Raw genomic sequence first — 22,527 nt, 5'->3', positions numbered from 1 at the left:
CGCCTTGAAGATCACAATATCCGGTAACAGTTATGATTCAGTGTGAAAAGCACAATAACATAAGCAGATCCAAAATATAAGATCTGGAAAAAGGAGTGCCAAAATGCGTGATATAAAAATGATATTCATAAAACCAGGCACAAATCTTCAACCAACCTGTTATGGCCTGGTGTGCACTCTGGAAGTAGCATTCTCAGATGAGACTTAGGGATCTAAAGAGGTCTTCTCTCCCCCCCCCCTCCCCCGCCCCGGCTTAATTGGATGCAGTTGTCCTGAGAATAGTTGGGCACAGTTAACGAACACATAAAGACCTGATAAGTATTTACGGAGAATCAGATGAATCCCACCTGAGGGAGCCTATAAACTAGTAGCCATACGAGTGGGAATCCAGGACTGGACATCTGTTAAGGGTGACCAGCAGGTGGATGCCCTTAGAGGCACAGTGGTGTGGGAAGTGGAAAAGATACAAGGTCAGGAAACTCGGTCCCCTTATTGCTTGTTAAACTGCCCAGTCTCACTACATTTTCAGGGTTTCACTGCACACGGCGGGCTGGACTTGCCCTCCAAAACTGGAAGGGCAGAACAGGGAGGAAACAACTGAAGTGCCCGCAAAGAGCCCCAACGCCTCTCCCAGACAGGCAAGTCCCGCGAGACCCCGCTACCACCTCCCGAAGCCCGAGGTCAGGGGGGAAAAGAGGTGGGTACGGCTCAGGAGAGAAGGAACTCGCACGAATAGTAAGGGATCGCTGGGCGGCCAGCAGCAAAGCAGTGCGAACCCTTAGGTTCCCGCGCGATACGCACCGGGGGCGTCGGGAAGTGGCCAGAAGGAAGCCGGTCTCCGCGGAGGCCGACCGCGGCGCGCGCCGACTCTCCTTCCGGGTCAGAGGGCGGAAGAGGCGATTGGCTCCCGAGCCTTCCCGCGAGATTTAAAATATAACTCACGGCGGACTCTTACAGCTTCTAGACTGCAGCCCGGGAGGACGATTCTTCAGTCCAGTCTGCACCTACCAGGTGTATTCCAAGTGAGGTGAGTCTCATCTCTTGCTTGCCCGCCTGTTACACTTTAATTTGTGATTCAGGCCGGGGCTGGTGAGAGATTTTCGGTGACAACTAAGTGACTGTCTAGTGGCTTTGCTCTGCAGCCTGGTTGGGTTTGGGGGTGTTGAAGAATTCACAATATCTAGTGGTGAATAGAGCTAGAAGGTTCTGAGGGATCATCTGCACACTGGAAGCCTGGAGCCCGTAGAGACCTACTTAGGTTCATTAGGTTGGCAGGAGACCAGGGTTCTACTTCCAAGACGCGCAGACTCCAGTTCCACTACTTTCGCCCTCTCCCTGTTATATTCTCCCAAAGAATATTTAGGATCTGCACTCTGACGATGATAGCACCAACGACTGCCTTTTTTTTTTTTTTAATTGAGCACCTATTAAGTGAATGGCACTAGGTGGATTTTTACTGGTGTCTGATAGTTTTATGAGGTAAGATATCTTTTATATTTGAGGAAATTTATGTTCATCAGAGATTTTAAATACTGAAGAGCATACATCTTATAAATTGGGTGCCAGGGTGTGGGCCCTAAATATCTGGCTCAAAAACTCTTTTACCATCTCACACTGTCTCTCCAGTGATAATTTCCTGTCTCACAATTTTTGCTCCAGTGCAGTTTGGACTCCAGTTTTTTTTTTTTTTTTAACAAGTATTTATTATCATTGCCACCTTCGACTATTTTTGTATAGGGCAGCCTGACATTCAGAGTGCTTGCATATTCATTATCTCATCGATTTCTCATAACTGGCTGAAAGATATTATTCCTGTTTTCTTTCTTTTTTATTTTTTTTATTTTTTTTAAAGATTTTATTTATTTATTTGAGAGAGAGAATGAGATAGAGAGAGCATGAGAGGGGGGAGGGTCAGAGGGAGAAGCAGACTCCCTGCCGAGCAGGGAGCCCGATGCGGGACTCGATCCCGGGACTCCAGGATCATGACCTGAGCCGAAGGCAGTCGCTTAACCAACTGAGCCACCCAGGCGCCCCTTATTCCTGTTTTCTATATGATGATACTGTCACCTAGGCAGTCAGTTGTAATGGTTATTGCCTAGGCTTATACAGCCAGCTAGCTGCTGAAAGAGCTGAGACTAGACCAGAGTTGGCAAACTAGGACACTACTTGCTTTTGTGTAGCCAGTTCCTGAGCTAAGAATAGATTTTGCATGTTTGAATAGTTGAAACAAAAACAAAAGGATAATATTTTGTGACATGTGAAAATTATATAAAAGTTAATTTCAGTTTCCATAAAGTTTTGTTGAAGCACAGCTATGCTCATATGTTTATATATTGTCTGTGGCTATTTTCACACAGCAAGGTCAAGTTGAATAGTTGTGACAGAGACTGTATGCCTTGCACTCCTTAAATATTTACTATTTGGCCCTTCCCAACAAGTGTCCTGGCCCTTGGATGAGACTGTTGGCTTTATTTATTTTTTAAAGATTTCATTTATTTATATGAGAGAGAGAGAGAACGAGCAGTGGGGAGGGGCAGAGGGAGAGAGAGAGAAGCAGACTTCCCGCTGAGCAGGAAGCCCGATGATGCGGGGCTTAATCCCAGGACCCTGAGATGATGACCTGAGCCACCCAGGTGCCTCGAGACTGTTGGCTTTTATATGTGTCAGACACTGTGCTAAAAGCTAAACTTGTATTTATGTCATTTACTTTTCACAAAACCCTGTGAGATAGGAACTATTATTATTTCGTTTTCAGTACAAGGAAGCTGATACAGGGGAGGTGATAAAACTTGGTATAGATCTCACAGCTACTAAGTGTTGCAGCAGGATTCAGAACGGTCTACTTCTTGACTAGTTTTCATTCTTAGCAATCTGAACTCATAATACTTTTGATTTTTTTTAAAGATTTTATTTATTATTTAGAGAGAAAGAGAGAGAGGGTGGGTGCACACGTGAGCATGGAAGAGGGGCAGAGGGGAAGGGAGAGAGAGAATCTAAAGTCAGACTATGTGATTTGGAGCTCTGGATGGGGCTGGATCTTAGGACCCTGAGATCATGACCTGAGCTGAAATCAAGAGTGGGTCGCTTAACTGAGCCACCCACGCACTCCAGAACTCTTAATACTTGTAAAGAGTACCCTAAATAATTTAGTACTAAAGATTTATTTCAGGCAAACTGATCATATCACTGAAGCATTACTTCTTCACTTTTTTCTTTTAAGAAATGAGGGTGATATTTTGAAGAGAAATATAACTTTTAGCTATTTACTAGATTGTATATATGTGGATATAGTTTTTTACTTGTATCTTTAAGTTGCATCAGTGATGCAACTATGAATTATTGCTTTGTAAATGTTATATGCCCATTTTCTTGATTGTATAAACTTAAATACATAGTAAACATTTGGCATTCTATTAATGCCACATGAAAAAAAAGATAACAGAAAGGGTTAATAAATGGGATGTGTACAGTAAAATATCCCCCAAATAAGATAATGGCATATGAATATTTTGGAGACTAGCATACTTAAAAGAAAGTGGGGAAAAAAACCTTTTAGCAGCCATGTGTGTAAACTCAGAGAAAGGAATTGCTTCCTTATATAGACTTGAATATGTAAAACATTGGAACAACATCCAATTATTTTGAAAGACTTTTGTCTATCAGGAGAAGTTATGTAATATAGTGATTTAAGAGCACAGCTTATGGAGTTAAGCATCTTGGGTTTAAATCTGTTTTGCTATTTGCTAGCTGAGTGACATGAGGTGTCACATTCTTCAGATGTAAAATGAGGATAATAATGGACCTTCCTCATAGGACTCTTTCAGAGATTGAATGAAGTAATAAATATTAAGCTTTTGAAAAGTTCCTGGCACCAAGAAAACTCCTAAATATTAGATATGGTATTGGTTATCTATTGCTGTGTAACAGATCACCCCAAAACTTAGTGGATTTAAAACAGCAACCATTTTATTTGCTTTTGATTCTGTGGACCAGCAGTTTTGGCTGGACTCAGTTAGGTGGTTCTGCTGGTCTTGCTTGGGATCACTAATGTGGCTGCAGTTCATCTGGCAGGTTGATTGGGGCTGGAAAGTCTAACATAGTCTCTCATGTCTTTAAGTTGGTATTGGTAGTCAGCTGGAGTGTCTTAGTTCTCTTTTATATGGCCTCTCCAGTAGGTGAACTTGGATTTTTTCATATGGTAGTCTAGAGTAGCAAGAGAGTAAGGACTAAAGCTGCAAAGCCTTATATCAAGAGGCCCCCAAACCACCCCCAGGTTGGATGTTTGCTAAGAAGACTCAGAGGACTCAGCATATAGTTGTGCCCACACCTGTAATTTATTACAGCAAAAAGATGCTGAACAAAATCAGCAAAGAGACAAGCTATATGGGGAGAAGGTGCATGGGGTAAAGTCCTGGGGAGATCAGGCATAAACTTCCAAAAGTCCTCTCTTAGTGGAGTCACACAGGACATGCCTAAATCCTCCAATAACAAATTGTGACAACTTATATGAAATGTTGTCTGTCAGGGAAGCTCTTTAGAGACTCAGTGTCCAGGGTGCTGATGTAGGCATCCTCAGTCTATGTTCCAAAATTCCAGACTCAGAAGAAAAGCATGTGTTCAGCATAAACTATATTATTTGTATAAACAGTTTAGGCACAGTGAGCCACTCTTACTGGAAAATCTCCTGAATTCTAAGTTTCCGGGTGCAGCCAAGGACCAACCTTGTAAACAGTCCTTTCAAAAGATAGACATCAGGCCTGCTGCTTTAACTCTTCTTATGAGCCTTTTGAGCTCTAGGCTTGGAACCCCCATGATGTCATTCTTCCATATCGGTTGGTCAAATCAAGTTACCAGACTGATCCATATTTAAAGGGTGGAAAAATGAACCACTTCTTTTGAGACAATATAGGGATGGGAGGAAATTGCCCCCCCCCTCTTTTTGGCAGTCTACCACACATATTACCGTCTATCTCAAAACAAATATTTTAAAAATACAGCTTTAATTAGCTATGTCTGTGTCTATAGTTTATAGAATTTGCATATCTGTTTTGTATGCATTTTCAGATTGAAGGTTGGATTTTGTTATTTCAAAAGATTTGGCTTAAGAAAACTAAAGGAGAGGAATATGTGATTAGGCAGAAATTGTATTGTTCTGTTTTCCTAAATTTAATTAAAAGCAATCTTAGTAAATATGAAATGACCTTTCGTTCACTACTTATTTTTCTCTAACTCTGCTCCCTTACACATGTTAAATATTAGTTTCCAATTAAAATAGGTTTTTAACATTGCATTTTGTCCTACTTTCAGAGAATGGCTGAGCTTAATCAGAAGTCTATCTTGGATATGATTAAAGAGTTCAGGAGGAATTGGCACACTCTTTGTAACTCTGAGAGAACTACTGTATGTGGTGCAGACTCCATGCTCCTGGCATTGCAGCTTTCCATGGCAGAGAACAACAAACAGGTTAGTAGACTATATTTAGGTTTACTTTTTTTGAGTGAATTTTGGTAGCTGCTTACTTTAATTATATTAATTTTTTTGCAATATATGCCCTCCTATGATAATATCAATACACCATTTTCAAAAATGCCTCTGCATGTCTATGTCACTATGTCAGAATATTACAATTTGATTTGAAATGATTTGCTTCAAAATTAAGGCCTTCATATGGATAATATAATGTAGGACATACACATTCCATGTTTAATTTGAAGTCTTAAGATAAACATGCAACTGTTATTAAGGTTAAAAATATTTTTATTTATGATTTCTTTAAAAAGTTCTAGAAGGCACACATAAATAATGTTTATTTTAATATAATCAAAGTATTTTATGACTAATTTCAGACTCTGGTATAGATTGATTATTCCTAAGCCAGGCTATGAATCAGAATCTCTTGGGAGGGTTTTTTTAAACAATACTGGCTTCTGTGCTTCGGTCTTGGAAATTCTGATTCTCCTAATCTGCACCGAGACTCTGGAAATTTTCTTTTTAAAATCTTTTCTTAATCTGATCCTTATGTAGTTGGCTTGGACCAAACTAGTTTTTGGAATGAGCTATACATAAAGGGCTTGGGGTGTTCAGATGAGAGAAGGATGAATATAGGCTGGAGTGGTAAGAAAATTACTTAAACATATTGGATTTCAGGTAGTATACTTAAAGGAGGGGAACTCTTTGGATGGGAACGTTTTAAAGAAGGGATGAAGGAAGGGAAAAATCAGTTAAGAAGCATCCAAGGGGATCAAAATCTTGATGGTTTGAAGATAATAAAGGAGATTGTCTTGACCAGAGAAGATATTTGAAGTGTGGAATAGTTTCAGTGGGTCTATTGGGCTAGATAGGGAAATGACATTCTGATGAATTATTTTAATCCTATATGTGAATCGTTCCCAGATTTTTAGATTTCATACACCAATAAAATTTCCAAAAAAAATATTAGACATTGACAGATTTGAACATTTCTCACGTTGGCAAATAAGGCCATTGAGAAAAAATAGTTACTAGAACCATCATTTTGAAAAAGGAAGAGAATTTTAATGCCTAAAAATTAGGAATTGTAAACTCTTAAAATAAGAGTTAGTCTTTACTACACATGGCAGTTGGCAGTGTTGCGTGTTTAAAACAGTATATATTAAAATAAAGTTTGAACATAGATTTTGATAAAATTCTATCTTACATAGTCATTCTTTTAACAAATATTTGAAATTTTACTATGTACTGGACATTATTCTAAACATTCTGAGGGAAATCTCTGCTTTTATGGCATTAATCTAGTGAGGAGAGACAGATAATACTCTAATAAATAAGATATTTTGTATTTTAGGTCATAAGTACTACAGAGAAAAATAAAAAAGATGTAGTTAAGGATTGTATAGAGTTTGGGATGAAAGAGTTCTTGGTAATGGGAATTTTTGTGGGAAGGGATTACGAGGCAAAGGGAACAGCCAATGCAAGGGCCCTAAGGTGGGAATATGCCTGGGCATGTTCAAGAACAGCAAAGAGGCCTATCCAGCTGTTTATATACATGTTAAATGTTAATTTCTTCCCTTTCTCTCTCCCTTCTGGAGATGTTTTCCTTTTCTATTTTTTTTTTTTTTTTTTTAAGCTCCTTTGTGCCAGGCATTGTGATAAGTGTTGGGGTTAAAATGGTGAGCAAAACCAGACATGGCTCCTGCCTAGCTTATTGCCTGGTGAGTGAGGTAGACATTTAGTAGAGAAAAATACAAATAAATGCAAAATTATAGCTGTGAGAAGAGGTATATGATGCCACGAGACCAAGGAGTAGACTTGGTTGGAGAGATCAAGTTGAACTGTAAAGGAAGGAGAAGAGTTAACTAGGCAGAGTGAGGGGCAAGATGATGAGGATGAAGGACCAGCATATGCAGCGGCCCTGGGCAGGAGACTGCAGAGAGATTTGAGAAAATGCCAAAGAACCAGTGTAGCTGAAGGGTGGTGGTTGTGGTTACATGTCCATTTGTCTGTTGTTTTTAATCAAAGTCATTGTTAAACATGCAACTGTTTGTTTTATATAGGTATGTTTTATATACCTATAAAATCAATTTTATATAGGTATGTTGAAGAAAAAAAATGGAAGTCACACTTTTTGGCCCTTGTGTTTAAAAAAAAAAGTTAAACGTCCAGAAAAGTCACAAGAATAGTATACTGAATTCCTTTATGCCCTTCACTTAATTCACCAATTAATATTTTGCCACCTTTTCATCATTATTCTTTTAATATTTTGTATGTGTATATATTATAGATACATAAACATACACAGGTATATATCGTACACATGCATACATATTATTCATATTACTCTGTAGGAACCATTCAATGGTAAGTAGTGGACATCCTGAGTCTTATCCTTAGACACTCTTGGTATTGTACATTCTGTGGGTTTTGACAAGACATGTATGCATCTTTATAGTATTTATAGAATTGTTTCACTGATGAAAATCCTCTCTGCTCCACCTATTTATCCTTCCCTCTCACCAACCCCTAGCACCTGCTGATCTTTTAACTGTCAGCATTGTTTTGCCTTTTTCAGAATGTCATGTAGTTGGAATCGGGAAGTATATAGCCTTTTCAGATTGGCTTCTATCATTTTCTTTCAGATGCATTTATAGTTCCTCCATGTCTTTTCATGGCTTGATAGCTCATTTCTTTTAAGTTTTCAGCAGTGAATAATATTCCTCTGTATGAATGTATCAGTTTATTCATTTACCTTTTACTTTTCTTCCAAACAATATTCAATAAGATATTCAATATTTAATAGCTTTTTAGTTTAATAATAATTGGATTTTCTGTTATCTTTTTTTTAAGATTTTATTTTTAAGTAATCTCTACACCCAACTTGTACTTACAACCCTGAGATTAAGAGTCGCATGCTCTATTAACTGAGGCAACCATGTGCCCCTGTTATCATCTATCCTCTTTATTTCCAAGAGCTCTTTTTTATTCTCTTTTTTTGAAATATCATACTATTCTTGCCTCAAGCATATAGTTCTCCTTTGAGACTATTAATGATAAATTTTTTTGAGGTTTTATTGCATAATCTGTATTCAAGTTTTTTGTTTTATTAGTCTTACTTAGGAAGAATTTTTATTCTTCCTATCAGAGACTTTCTTCATGATGATCCTTGACCATGCACTTATATTTAAGTGGATCACTAAAATGCTTACTGGAGACTCTGCATGGAGCGTTAGGGGTTGTCAGTCTGATCTAACTGGGCTGTTTGGCTGGGAAACATCTGATGCCCATCCCTTTTAGAACAGTTTCTTCAGAAAAGAGTCTTTACACAAATGGTGTAAAGTTGAGTTGCCAATGTGTTGGGTGCTTGAAAGAAGTATGAGTATTTATAATATAAATGGTCATGTGATTCCTGTTGTTTTCACCTGCACTCTTCAGTTGAGACTCTATTTTACCCTCTCCAGAGAATAAACCCCCAATTTTTTGCCAAAGTGGTTGACTGTTCTCCCCTTTCTTAGCAGAAATAAATTATTAGGCAAAAGTTTAAATGAATATACCCTAACAATGAGACAGAAGAAAGAAATTAAGGAGTTGATCCCATTTACAATTGCACCAAAAGCCATAAGATACCTAGGAATAAACCTAAACAAAGAGGCAAAGGATCTGTACTCAGAAAACTATAGAATACTTATGAAAGAAATTGAGGAAGACACAAAGAAATGGAAAAACATTCCATGCTCATGGATTGGAAGAACAAATATTGTTAAAATGTCTATGCTACCTAGAGCAATCTATACATCCAATACAATCCCTAACAAAATACCATTGACATTTTTCACAGAGCTGGAACAAATAATCCTAAAATTTGTACGGGACCAGAAAAGACCCATAATAGCCAAAGGAATGTTGAAAAGAAAACCAAAGCTGGTAGCATCACAATTCTGGACTTCAAACTCTATTACAAAGCTATAGTCATCAAGAAAGTATGGTAGTGGCACAAAAACGGACACGTAGATCAGTGGAACAGAATAGAGAACCCAGAAATGGACCCTCAACTCTATGGTCAACTAATCTTTGACAAAGCAGGAAAAAATATCCAATGGAAAAAAGTCTCTTCAATAAATGGTGTTGGGAAAATTGGATAGCCACATGCAGAATGAAACTGGACCATTTTCTTACACTGTACACAAAAATAGACTCCAAATGGTTGAAAGACCTAAATGTGAGACAGGAATCCATCAAAATCCTAGAGGAGGACACAGGCAGCAACCTCTGTGACCTCAGTCACAGTAACTTCTTGCTAGACACATCTCCAAAGGCAAGGGAAACAAAGGCAAAAATGAACTATTGGGACTTCATCAAGATAAAAAACTTACGCACAGCAAAGGAAACAGTCAACAAAACCAAAAGACAACTGACAGAATGGGAGAAGATATTGGCAAATGTCTTATCAGATAAAGGGCTAGTATCCAAAATCTATAAAGAACTTTTTTTTTTAAACATTCTTTATTTTATTTTTTTTAAAGATTTTATTTATTTATTTAATTGACAGAGAGAGCGAGAGAGGGAACACAAGCAGGGAGAGTGGGAGAGGGAGAAGCAGGCTTCCGGCGGAGCAGGGAGCCTGATGCGGGGCTCGATCCCAGGACCCTGGGATCATGACCTGAGCTGAAGGCAGTTGCTTAACCAACTGAGCCACCCAGGCACCCCTTAAATCTATAAAGAACTTATCAAACTCAACACCCAAAGAACAAATAACCCAATCAAGAAATGGGCAGAAGACATGAACAGACATTTCTGCAAAGAAGACATCCAAATAGCCAACAGACACATGAAAAAGTGCTCCACATCACTCGGCATCAAGGAAATCCAAATCAAAACCTCAGTGAGATACCACCTCACACCAGTCAGAACGGCTAAAATTAACAAGTCAGGAAATGACAAATGTTGACAAGGATGTGGAGAAAGGGGAACCCTCATACACTGTTGGTGAGAATGCAAGCTGGTGCAGCCACTCTGGAAAACAGTATGGAGGTTCCTCAAGTAGTTAAAAATAAAGCTACCCTGCGGCCCAGCAATTGCACTACTAGGTATTTACGCCAAATGTATCTTTGTAGTAATCTGAAGGGGGCACCTGCACCCCAATGTTTATAGCACCAATGTCCACAATAGCCAAACTATGGAAAGAGCCCAGATGTTCATTGACAGATGAATGGATAAAGAAGATGTGGTATATATATACATTGGAATACTACTCAGCCATCAAAAAGTTGAAATCTTGCCATTTGCAGCAATGGGAATTAGAGGCTATTATGCTAGGGAAATAAGTCAATCAGAGAAAGACAATTATATGATCTCACTCATGTGCGATTTAACAAAACAGAGGATCATAGGGGAAGGGAGGGAAAAATAAAACAAGATGAAATCATCGAGGGATACAAACCATAGGAAACTCTTAATCATAGGAAACAAACTGAGGGTTGCTGGAGGGGAGGGGGGCAAGGGGATGGGGTAACTGGGTGATGGACAGTAAGGATGGCACATAATGTAATGAGCACTGGGTATTACATAAGACTGATGAATCACTGAATTGTACCTCTGAAACTAATAATACACTATATGCTAATTAATTGAATTTAAATTAAAAAAGGAAATGAAAAAAAAGTCTAAATGAAGATTACCCAGAGGTAATCATAGTACCGAGGCTACTCCAGAAATCTCCGTCATCACCTTTTTCCTGGGCAGATTTTTTTTCTAGTGGACATAGTAAGAGTGTTGTGTTTAGAGGCTTTGACTTCTTTGGCAGGGTGAGCAGGGGGGGTCTCTGATCCAGCTTCCCACCTCTTATGCTTGGCTTTGTCTCCTAAACTTTGTGCTCAGGGTTTATAAAAACTAGCTTCTTTAGTGCCAGGGAATGGTAGTTACCAGGGAAATACGGGTCCCACCATTTGCTTACCCCTTTATATTGGCATTTGCTCATTGTTTTTGACCTTTTGTAATTTCCCTTATGCACAATTCAGTCATGCTTAAAAAAGTTTTCCTATTTTCTCTTATAGTTTTAGGTATTTTGTACCAGGAGGGGTTTCTCTGCATATCTAGCCGGGCAGATTGCCTAGTTAATGTATCTGTTTTAAAATTATAACAGATGGTATACATTCTTTCTGCATCTTGTTTTTATTATCCAACATTGTTTTCAAGACCTCTTTAGGTACTGATAGACAGAAAAGTTGATCTAATTTATTCATTTTAACAATCATCCTTTGTATGACTGGTATATTTTACTCATTGATAGACCTTTGGGTTGTTTGATTTTTTTTAATATTATAATCAATTCTTCATTGAAATGAGATGTCTGCACAGAACAAGAGTTTCTCTAGGCCCCATACACAGGTGGTCATATGATAGATACATCTTTAATTTGACTTGATACTACCAAATTACTCTTCAACTTGGTTATTAGAATTTACATTTATATCAACAATAGGAGGGTACCATTTTCTTATCTTTCTCCATATTAGATGTTGTTGTCTAAGAACAAGAAAAGAGAGAAGAGGGTATTTCATTTTAATTTTTCTGTTAACTAGAGCAATTAAACATCTTTAAAAATGCTTATTTGACTATTTAGGTATCCTCTTTTTATTGTCTGCTCATACATATCTTTTGCTTATTTTACTGTTGAGTTATTTTTATCTCTTTCTTACTCTTTAAAAGAGTTCTATGTGTACTTTGGATACTCACTTTGTAACACACTTTGTTGAAAACTTCTGATGTGCTCCATTTTACCTACCTTCACTGGATATACTTCCTTTTACATTGTTTCACCAGTATTTATATGCCAAACTTCTCTACTGGTCTAACTTGATATGATCAGGTACTTACTCGACATTTTACCTTGATGTCCCCGTACAGTCTCCACATCAGTTTTTAAAAGTAGACCATATTGTTTCCTCCCTCAACTTACCTTCTTCATATTCTGAGTCTCAATCTTATATACCATTGTTCACTTAGTCAGTGAAGCTAGACACCCAAAGATCATTGTAAAGTCTCTTTCTTTTGCTTTCCATTGCAATCCATATTCAAGTCTTTCCAATTTTACTGCCTGAGCATTTTTTTAAAAAAATCTCTCCTTCTTTAGTAACATGAAGAAATGGTGCCAAGGTAATTAATAGAATCTGAGGATATTGTATAAATGGAATAGACTAGCTAAAGGTTAAACTTTGGTGACCATTCGCTGGAAAATGAAAAGAGAGAGAAATTGAAGCAATTATTAAGAATCATTATTGTACAGTAATTGAGAGCTGTTGTTTTGGAATTAAGCAGACCATGTTCAAATCACCTTCTATTTGTTTATGAATAATTTTTGAAACATACATATATCAAAAAGATAAGTGAAATGTACCCTGAAGAAAATTTAGTTTTCATTGTAAAAATTTTGATATGTTGAAATACTCAATTCAAGTAGTTTTTTCTTCTGGGCTTGTCTGTGTAGCACTCACTCAGGATCTCTTTCTACTTTTTAATTTTCTACTTGCTAATTCACTTAACTCACTGTGAAAGTTCAGACTCTGGGTGGGAAAGAAGAGGAAAGGTGAATTGCAACTGCGCTTAGCACAGTTTGTGTATGTGTGTGCACATGTGCAGTGGAGATGGTGGGCTGCAGTTCTGATTGACTCCAACTCTCCACGTGGGGTTAGCTCAGGCATCCCCAGCTGTTCTCAGACTTCCATGTCACTCAGCAATATGAAACAACATGCACATATGCCTGCAAGTGCATTCATAAGTAGTAGATGGTAATAAAAAGTTGGGGTTGGTTGTATATATGCTTCACCTACATTTTTCACTCTGTGAGCTTTATTTAGGTTTTTAATTCTCTGAAGTTTGAGAACACGAGTCTCTAAAGTATGATCCAACTGAATTTGACTACAGTAAAACTTGGGAATACCTAGTAGAGTTGTTAGTCTCTCTACTGGTGTGTTTTTTTCTTCGCTGCTTTAATGGGGATAAAGAAAAGGTAATTAAAATAATATTTGAGTTTTAGGTTTTGGGCATGTTTTCTGAGGGGAAGTTTTTTTAGCTTAAATTGGATGACCTCTAGGAGCTTTATACTGCTAAAGATTTAACTTATAGATTCCTTGAGGACTACATGGCAAATATATATGACTTTTATTATTAAGTTGCAAATAGTGTTTTAGCTTTTCCTTTCCTTGGAATTGACTTCATAGTTTGACTCTGTCTGGCAATTACATTATAAATGCTATTTTTCACGAACTTAAATAGCCTTAAGAATGTTACAAATGTTCCATGGGGTGAAACGAAGATATTAATTTTATAACTTCATGGAAAGCCACAGCCTGTGGTTGACTGTCAGATTTGAAAATGACCTAACATTGACATAACAAATAAGAAGAAACAGTTTTTACAATTGTATTACATTTATCCAATACTCCTCCTAACAAACAATTATTTTAGTTTGAATAAGAAAAGAGAAAGAATGACATTTTTTGATCACCTGCCATTCATCAGGTGTTATTTAATCTGTATAATCTCATTTTATAATCAGGGAAAAGTATTCACAGGATTTTCAGTATTTTACCCATGTGTCACCTAGCCTATTAATGCCCTAAAGTAGACCTGCTATCTTTTCTGTTTTGATAACAACAAAAGTTCCAGTTAGTTAAAAATGTAAAGTTTAAGTTTTTGAATAATTATAAAAATAACTTCAGCAAAATATACAAAGTACAAGTGCTCTGAAAAAGTGTAACTTCGTTTTTTTTCTCATTTTATTCTTATGAAATATAATCCTTATGTCCATCAGAGACCTAAAGCATTGACCATCTTGAACTTCCTTATTAGCCAGCTGGCATGTTTTCCTAGCAAAACATTTTCTGATTTGACCACAAGCTCTCTGAATCAGTTGTTACTGGTTTGAATAATAGAATATGCTGTCATGGTGGGCACCTGATCATGAAAACTGATATCTGGAGTACATTTTTATTTGGATTTAAAATGTTTTTACAATCCCAGTATAAACACTGTTAATCTAGTCAAAACCTTTTCTCACAAGATCAAGAGCTTGCATGGTTTTACTTAAACTAGTTACAGTCAACAGAATGAGACTGAATTGTACATTTACATTAGGCAAAATTTTAATTTATTTTTCATATGAAGGATGTCATATCAAAACAGTTTTAGGAATTTTTGAGATAAAACAACTTAGTTTCAAACTCTAAATAGCTAGATTTATTTAACTTAATACCATTTGGAAATTTTATTGTGTAATTTTTGTGGGATTGGGAAGTAAAGTACACAATTTTTGATGCAATGCTGAGAAATTACAAATCTGTCTTACATTTGGGTTATGGATTCAAGATTTGAGAGTTACTGGTTTTTTTTTTTTTTTTGGTTTTTCATTGAATTAGTTTTGTGAAATATAATTAATTTTTATAATTTTGATATAACAGGTCCCTCCAAAGACAGTAAGGATAATTTTCTTAGTTGTCTCCATAAGGATGAGTAAAAGTTAATTATTTTTAAGGCAGTTTAAACATAATTGCCTTAAATTTGGATAATAACTAGAAATTATGCCTGATTTTTATAAAAGAAACATAGATTTAAAAGAGTCAGGTAGAAAATAGTGTATTATTTGGCTCTTTTTTTTTTTAAGATTTTATTTATTTATTTGAGATTGTGAGATAGCACAAGCAGGGGGAGCGGCAGAGAGAGAGGGAGAAGCAGGCTCCCTGCTGAACAGGGAGCCAGACATGGGGCTCCATCCCAGGACCCTAGATCTGAGCCGAAAGCAGACGCTTAACTGACTGAGCCACCCAGGCGCCCCTATTTGGCTCTATTTGATTCTTTTTATTATTCTTCATTGGCTAAAGATGATGTTACAATTTTAGTTCCAGTGAATTATAGTTTTATTTAAATATCCACTCATCTTTCAGTGCAAATGATGGAAAGATCTTGGTGTTATCAGAAACTACTAATATATTAAGGGATCTTAACTGTGGAAGAGAGCAACATAATACATTTCACAAAATTACATATGGATACTTAAAAATATTTGTTATTCATGCTGTATTGGAAAGGAGTAGTTAGAATTTTTTACTGAATTAGGCCTGGCATATTTTGGAGGGCACCATTTTTTTTTTTTTTTAAGATTTTATTTATTTATTTGACAGAGAGAGACAGTGAGAGAGGGAACACAAACAGGGCGAGTGGGAGAGGAAGAAGCAGGCTTCCTGGCCAAGCAGGGAGCCCAATGCGGGGCTCGATCCCAGGACCCTGGGATCATGACCTGAGCCGGAGGCAGACACTCAATGACTAAGCCACCCAGGCGCCCCATGGAGGGCACCATTATTAATATCTGGGATATTAAGTGGGAGCAGAATGCAATCAATTAAAAGAAAATTCTTCATATCTACTGACTAATACATCATGTTGATATTGAAGAAGAGAAAAAAAGAACAATTTTACCTCAATAGGAACATCCAACAACTTATAGGAAGAAGCTGTGGCTTTTTAGCACTTGTTTATAGTTTAGTGTGTCCATGAGCAGGGAAGAATCAAAATTTTTCTCTGACCCAAGGTTTTAGCACTGATACTTTGCTTTTTCTGGAACAATAATGAAACAAAACGTGATTTTTAAAAATTTAGTGTTTATGATCATGTTTTAAGACTAACAGTTGGAATAGTGTGGTATGTGGTAATTCACTATGGCATTGAAAGTTTTGAATAAGAGATTAAAAATACATTAGCTAGAAGAGCTAAAAGGAACTAAGTATTAACAGAATCAAATGTTTCCCCGATCAGTAGTACTTAAGAACAGATCACTGCCCACCCATTCCCTGAACTTGGGTAGAAGAAATTTAGTGAAGAATGACTATATATTTGCTAATTTTGTCATGCACAAACTTGCCATAGTTATTTATATTTTATAAAACCATCAAAATCTTTTTCTATCTGGTTTTAAAATTATTCCGTAACTCAACTTGGATGTTCTCTTCAAATCCACAAGAATTCAATGTAGACTTTTCTGTAACAAAATTCAATTTGTACTTCCCATCTCAATTACTAGTTGATGAATATTCTGGTACCCAACTTTATCTTTTTATTTTTGGCATTGTTTCTTTCAGCACAGTGGAGAATTTACAGTTTCCCTCAGCGATGTCTTATTGACCTGGAAATACTTCCTACATGAGAAGTTGAACTTACCAGTTGAAAATATGGAAGTGATTGACCATTATGAGGACATTAGGAGGATTTACGATGATTTCTTAAAGAATAGTAATATGTTAGATCTGATTGATGTTTATAAAAAATGTGGTGTTTTGATTTCTAGTTGTGAAAATAATGCCAACATACCCCCTGTAAGTATTTTTTAAAATAATTCTATCTTAAATGAAAATTGGCTAGATTTATTTTTATTTTAAACTATGGTATCAGCATTTATAGTAACTTGATAATGCTTTTGCTTTTCAGATCATGTTAGAAATGGAAAATTTAGCTACCTGAAAGTTAGTTATTACTGGACAGAAATATTTCAGTGGTAAATTTTGCTGGAATTCTGTTATTTGGTTGAAATATAAGAACAGCTTCTTACTAGATCAAAAAATTTTAACAAAGAGATCAGTCCCAAATGCTTGATTTCTTTTTGAATTTGTGCCAAGGATTGCTTTTTATTTTACTTTCTTGTTTTAATGTGCATCTGTTCATTTGGCATATGTTGTATAAATGATTGTTATGACTCTTTCTATGGATTAATAATATTATTTTACTGAGATGGGGTGTCATTTTGTGACGATAGTATGATGCAATAAACATGAGATAATATACTATTCCTTTTTTTTTTACATACACATATTCACTGCTTTATTTTTTTATTGAATATAAATTTTAAAACTAATGAGATGCCATCCTTTGCAGTTTGGTTTTACCTACATTAGAATAAACTGTTTTAGAATATATTTGGATGTATCTAGTTTATTCTAAAGTGTTGAAATATATTTCTTTATCTTAACATTTACTTAAAGTAGCAATTAAATAGTGGTAATAACAATAATTATAGATATAATTAGAAGAAAATGTCTATTTTCTAAGATATTAAAATATTTTATAAATATTTCTATCTGATACTTGGGAATCATGTTTTGGCTGCTTGTAATAGAAACCTCCAGAGTAACAGTGGTTTAAGAAAATGGAAGTTTAGTTCACTCTTTTATAAAAGGAGTCTTAATGTAAGCATCTGGGACTGATGTGATAGCTCTTTGGTTATCAGATACCTAGGATTTTTCTGTCATTCTGCTCTCCCATCTTAGTTCTTGACCTCTGCCCTCAAGATCATTTGTGGTCCAAGGTAGCTGTTGAAGCTCCAGATTCCATATCAGCATTCCTTGCATCAGGAAGTAGTAAGGGAGAACAGCACTCTCCTTTCCTTTTAAAGAGACATGACTCCTTTGCTTCCATGTCCTTGCCCAAAGCTTAGTCACATGGCCACACCAAGATGTTAGGGAAGATGGAGAATATAGTCTTTTTTTTTTTTTCTGGGTAACATGCCAGAATAAAAACAAAATCTCTGTTACTGAGGAAGAGGAGAGTGGATATTGGCAGGCAGTTTGCTGTCTTGGCCTCACTGGGCTATAATGGAACCCTTTCCCCTGTTGTAACTTTTTTTTTTTAAGATTTTATTTATTTATTTGAGAGAGAGAAAGAGCATGAGTGTGGGGGGAGGGGCAAAGGGAGAGGGAGAAGCAGGCTCCCCGCTGAGCATATAGCCCAACACAGGGCTCAATGTGGGCTCTACTTGGGGCTCAGTCCCAGGACCTTGGGATCATGATCTGAGCCAAAGGCAGATGCTTAACTGACTGAGCTACCCAGGTGCCCCCCTGTTGTAACTTTCTGAGACACACATGCATACCCACACTATGGTAAAGATACTTGTGAGGCAAGATAGTTTTTTTCATTTCTCCCTACCTATATTTTATTTGCTTGTAGAGATGATTTTTGACTTCTTTTCATATAGTTAATTTAGAGAGGCTAATCAAACGTAAGTATTAGATTGTAGGAACAACAAAGAGAATCTTCTGATAAACCAATGAGAGTATAATCTGCCTGAGGTTTTTGGGCACATTGTTTTCATCTTATCCTTTGTTCCTGTCTAAGTCTTCTAATAAGCCTCTTCATTTAAGTGCATCGACTATAGTATGAGATATATAGATCTACATTGGAGGGAGTTCTGTGTCTCCAAATATCAACATGTTCTTCTGCAGAACATCAGGAGTAGGGTGGAAGCTGCTGAGATGATACCATGTGAAGTTGAAATTTTTCTGCACTTAAAATGGAAGATTTGAACTTCGATACTTGTTTGCTCTAGGGAAATTTCCAATGAAGAAAAAGTGAGCAGGATAACAGATCCTTAGATTGATTTCCTCAAAAATGCATTAAAATAGCCCTAATTTATGCTAAAAGTGTTTTTAAAAAAGATTATTTGAGAGAGAGAGAGAGGGGAGGGGAGGGAGAGAATCTTCAAGCAGACCCCCCACTGAGTACTGAGTCCGATGAGGAGTTTGATCCCACAACCCATGAGATCATAACCTGAGCTGAAACCAAGAGTGGGATGCTTAACCGACTAAGCCACCCAGGTGTCCCTAAAAGTGTCTTTAAAGATACATATGCTTATGTATCTTTGTTTCTTATTTATTGTAGCCTAAATAAGGCAGAAGTTACAAGGAATTAAGATAAAGGTAAGACAGGGATGTTCTGGGAACATGGTAACTTGAACAAGTTATTTCATACATTATAATTGTATTTCATACAATTATAAATGTATAAATACATATAAATGTATTTCATATATTGTAATTCCTCTCCTGAGGAACATGGATGCAGGGCCTGTGGGCATCTGGGAGCATATAAGGCCTTGAATTCTAAATGGAGTCCAAATAGAGACAATTGGTACAGAGTTTGCTTTTTCATGAATTTAACAATTATCTGAAGGATATTGGAGACCTGGACTGAGGAGAAGAAATTGTAGATTCCAAGAAGAGCTTAGCAGCCCTCAGAAATCTGGGTACTTTCTGGGGAAGGTCAACAAATACCCTCTGTGAGTGTGCCAGGATTCTCTGACTCAGGAAGCCAAGAAGTAGCTAAATGGATGGGCATACGGTAGGTGATACTTGAGAGACCACAAGAAGACTCTCCCTTGGCTTAAGCAGGTGTGGCATCCTGTTTATTTTTCCACTGATGCTTCATAAAGAGTAGAGACTATTTCAACTTCTATTACTTGTAAAATTGTCATCACTTAAGGTACCTCAACAGTCTCAAGGCTGAGCCTTCAAAAAGCCAAGAAAAGCAACAGCCACTTAAGGAGTCCCAGCAGCCACAGAAAGATGAGTTAACTCAGATCACATGTGACCAACAGAATAGAGCTCTTAGTGGTGAATGACAACTTGAATCCATAAAAATAGTAAGTACTCAAGGAAATTCAAGGACTCACCTAAATGTAAGACTTTCTAGATTTAAAAAAAAGAAGAAAAAAGAGAAGTCTTCCCAATGCAACAGATGAATTCAGACACAAATTAGAGTTCTGAAAGTCAAATACAATAAATATTTAAAAAACAGAGGCACCTGGTGGCTTAGTTGGTTCAGCGTCTGCCTTTGGCTCAGGTCAAGATCCTAGGGTTCTGGGATCGAGCCCCATCTCGGGCTCCCTACTCAGTGAAGAGCCTGCTTCTCCCTCTCCCCGCTGCTTGTGATCTCTCTTGCTCTCTTTCTCTCTCTCAAATAAATAAAATCTTTTAAAAAACAATCTTTTAAAAATAAATATTTAAAGCACAGAGAGAAAAATATGAAGATGAAGAAATCATGAAGGAAAAGTTAAGAAACTTGGAGGTTGGATCTAGAGGGTTTAACATAACAAATGATAGGAATTCCAGAGGAGAAAAGGAACAGACACAGAAGAGGCCATGATTAAAATATTCTAACCACATTTGTTATAATAAAATTTCCCTGAGTCTGTTAGTTAAGAGTGTTTATGAAGTTCCAGGCTATATTGAAGACAAAAGACACATACCTAGGCATATCCTGGTAAAACTTCTGAACTCTTAAGGATAAAGATAAATATAAGTTTCCTGGTGGAAAGAACAAGTTATTTAAAAGGTACAACAATGAAATAACATGTCCTGAAAGAGAAGGACAGTGACCTAAGAATCTCATCCTCAACAAGGTATCACTTACCAGCTAAGTTAAAGGAAAGATTTGTGAGGATATGCAAAAATTTGAAGAATATCATCTTCATACATCAAGTGAAGAATTTGCCTTTCAAAGACCGTGATAATTAAACAGATGAACTAGAGAGCAGATGGCTATCCAGGGGAAGATGGTAGTGAGCAATGAAACTTGGACTGTATGTGTGCCTAGTTAAAATGATAAGGATGGACTGGGAATATGTGTGCTAAAATGGAAGGCTTATACTAAGGGGGATTCTGATATTAGTTCAAAATTAAAATGGCTAAATATTGGAGTTTGTTGGAGTAAGTAGCAGGCATTATCACTTTTAAATAATAATAGAGAAATGGGTCTGATGTTGAGTACAGGAAAGTGAAGGTAACCGTTAATTGAATGGAAAAATATAGTTAAAAAGAGGATAAAAATAGAATGAATAACTTACCAAATCAGGAAAGATATGTCAGTAAAATTAATAGTGTATCACAGAAAATCCATTGTGATTTTTGTGCTTACTTCAGAAAGCTTTATGCTATATCATCTAGAATCCTTGTCAAATTTTTAGTTCTAGGAACCCCTTTGCACTCTTAAAAATTATTTAGGACTATAAGGAGATTTTGTTTATATGAGTTATATCTGTTGATATTTATATTGAAGATTAAAATTGAGATATGTTTAAAGTATCAGTTATTAAAATATTGATAACAAACCTATTATATGTTAATGTGAATAGTATTTTATGAATAAATTTTCCAAGAATAAAAAAATTGTGAGAATAGTGACACTGTTTTACATTTTTAGAAATATCCTTGATGTCATGTGTGATAGAAAATAACTGGATTCTGTTTGATATGTGTTTTGACTGAAGTATATCAAGAAAATTTAGATTCACATTGGTACATCGTTGGAAAAGGGAGAACCTCCTGGGTCCCCTGAATGGGCCTTGGGGACTCAGGAGTCCTTGGACCATACTCACTGAACTGATCCAGAATATTGTACTTTACATGTCATTAGACTGAAAATAGTTTTAAACCAGAGGGTAATATTATCCCATTAAAAAAAATAACACCGTGTTTATGAAAGAATAGATCTTTGCTTTTAACATCTCTTCTGAAAACATAAGAACCACAAGTGTGAGGACTACCTCTATTCAAAATTAAATAGTGAATTATTTTTTTAAAAAAGAGACACACCGAGAAACAGACTCTTAAATATGGAGGACAAACTGATGGTTACCAAAGGGGAGGTAGGTGGGGGAATGAGTGAAATAGGTGATGGGGATTGAGTGCACTTCTTGTGATGAGCACAGGGTGATATATAGAAGTGTTGAATCACTATATAGTATACCTGAAACTAATATAATACTATATGTTAACTATACTGGAATTAAAATTAAAAAAAACAGTGATTGTCAAACACAAATTCTCCCAAAATGATTTTTCTATTTAAAGATAATGACCCTGAATGATTTCATAACATTAATTTTTTAAATATTGAAAATTTGCACTGTAATATAGTCGGTGGTCATTAAATGTTTCTGGCTAGTATTTAGAAAATAGGTATCTAAGTTGTCCTTTGTAATAAAGGAGTAAAAGTCAAAACTTGTTAAGAAAAAAGGAAATTCTTTTTTTTAGTGAACTTGAATCTTGATATTCAAGTTATGAACAACAAAATCCTAGTCTTTCTAGTTTTTTTCTTTCTTACTGTTAGCTCTGAGTTCCAGCTCATCATATTAGTAGAATAGTGGCAAACGCTATTGCTTTTTAAGAAGTATATATTGGTGTTGGCTAATTGAATTTAAATTAAAAAAAAATAAGAAAAGAAAAAGAAAAAAGT

At 36.3% G+C, this 22,527-nt stretch overlaps 2 protein-coding genes across 5 annotated transcripts in view; one reads left to right on the top strand and one right to left on the bottom strand.

Annotated features, from left to right (window-relative positions):
* NUP37 (nucleoporin 37) overlaps positions 1-894 on the bottom strand; it is a 42,361-nt gene extending 41,467 nt beyond the window's left edge. Inside the window, exon 1 of one of the 2 annotated variants that reach the window (XM_034987719.1) lies at positions 802-894. The gene's annotated coding sequence lies outside the window, so the exon portion shown is untranslated. Of the gene's footprint in view, positions 1-156; positions 776-801 lie in introns of those variants that run through there. The other variant, XM_034987720.1, reaches the window with a different exon arrangement.
* A 51-nt stretch (positions 895-945) lies between these two features.
* PARPBP (PARP1 binding protein) overlaps positions 946-22,527 on the top strand; it is a 65,726-nt gene continuing 44,144 nt past the window's right edge. Inside the window, exons 1-3 of one of the 3 annotated variants that reach the window (XM_034987716.1) lie at positions 946-1,027; positions 5,308-5,463; positions 16,605-16,838. In XM_034987716.1, coding sequence (XP_034843607.1) covers positions 5,311-5,463; positions 16,605-16,838 — 387 coding nt within the window. In that variant the 5' untranslated portion in view covers positions 946-1,027; positions 5,308-5,310. Of the gene's footprint in view, positions 1,028-5,201; positions 5,464-16,604; positions 17,115-22,527 lie in introns of those variants that run through there. The other 2 variants (XM_034987718.1, XM_034987717.1) reach the window with 2 other exon arrangements.

Source organism: Mirounga leonina, unplaced genomic scaffold, assembly GCF_011800145.1.
Source record: "Mirounga leonina isolate KUSES-001 unplaced genomic scaffold, KU_Mleo_1.0 Mir_418, whole genome shotgun sequence".
Lineage (NCBI taxonomy): Eukaryota > Metazoa > Chordata > Mammalia > Carnivora > Phocidae > Mirounga > Mirounga leonina.
Note: the sequence above shows the minus strand (reverse complement) of the source record. Positions and strands in the feature narration are given on the sequence as shown.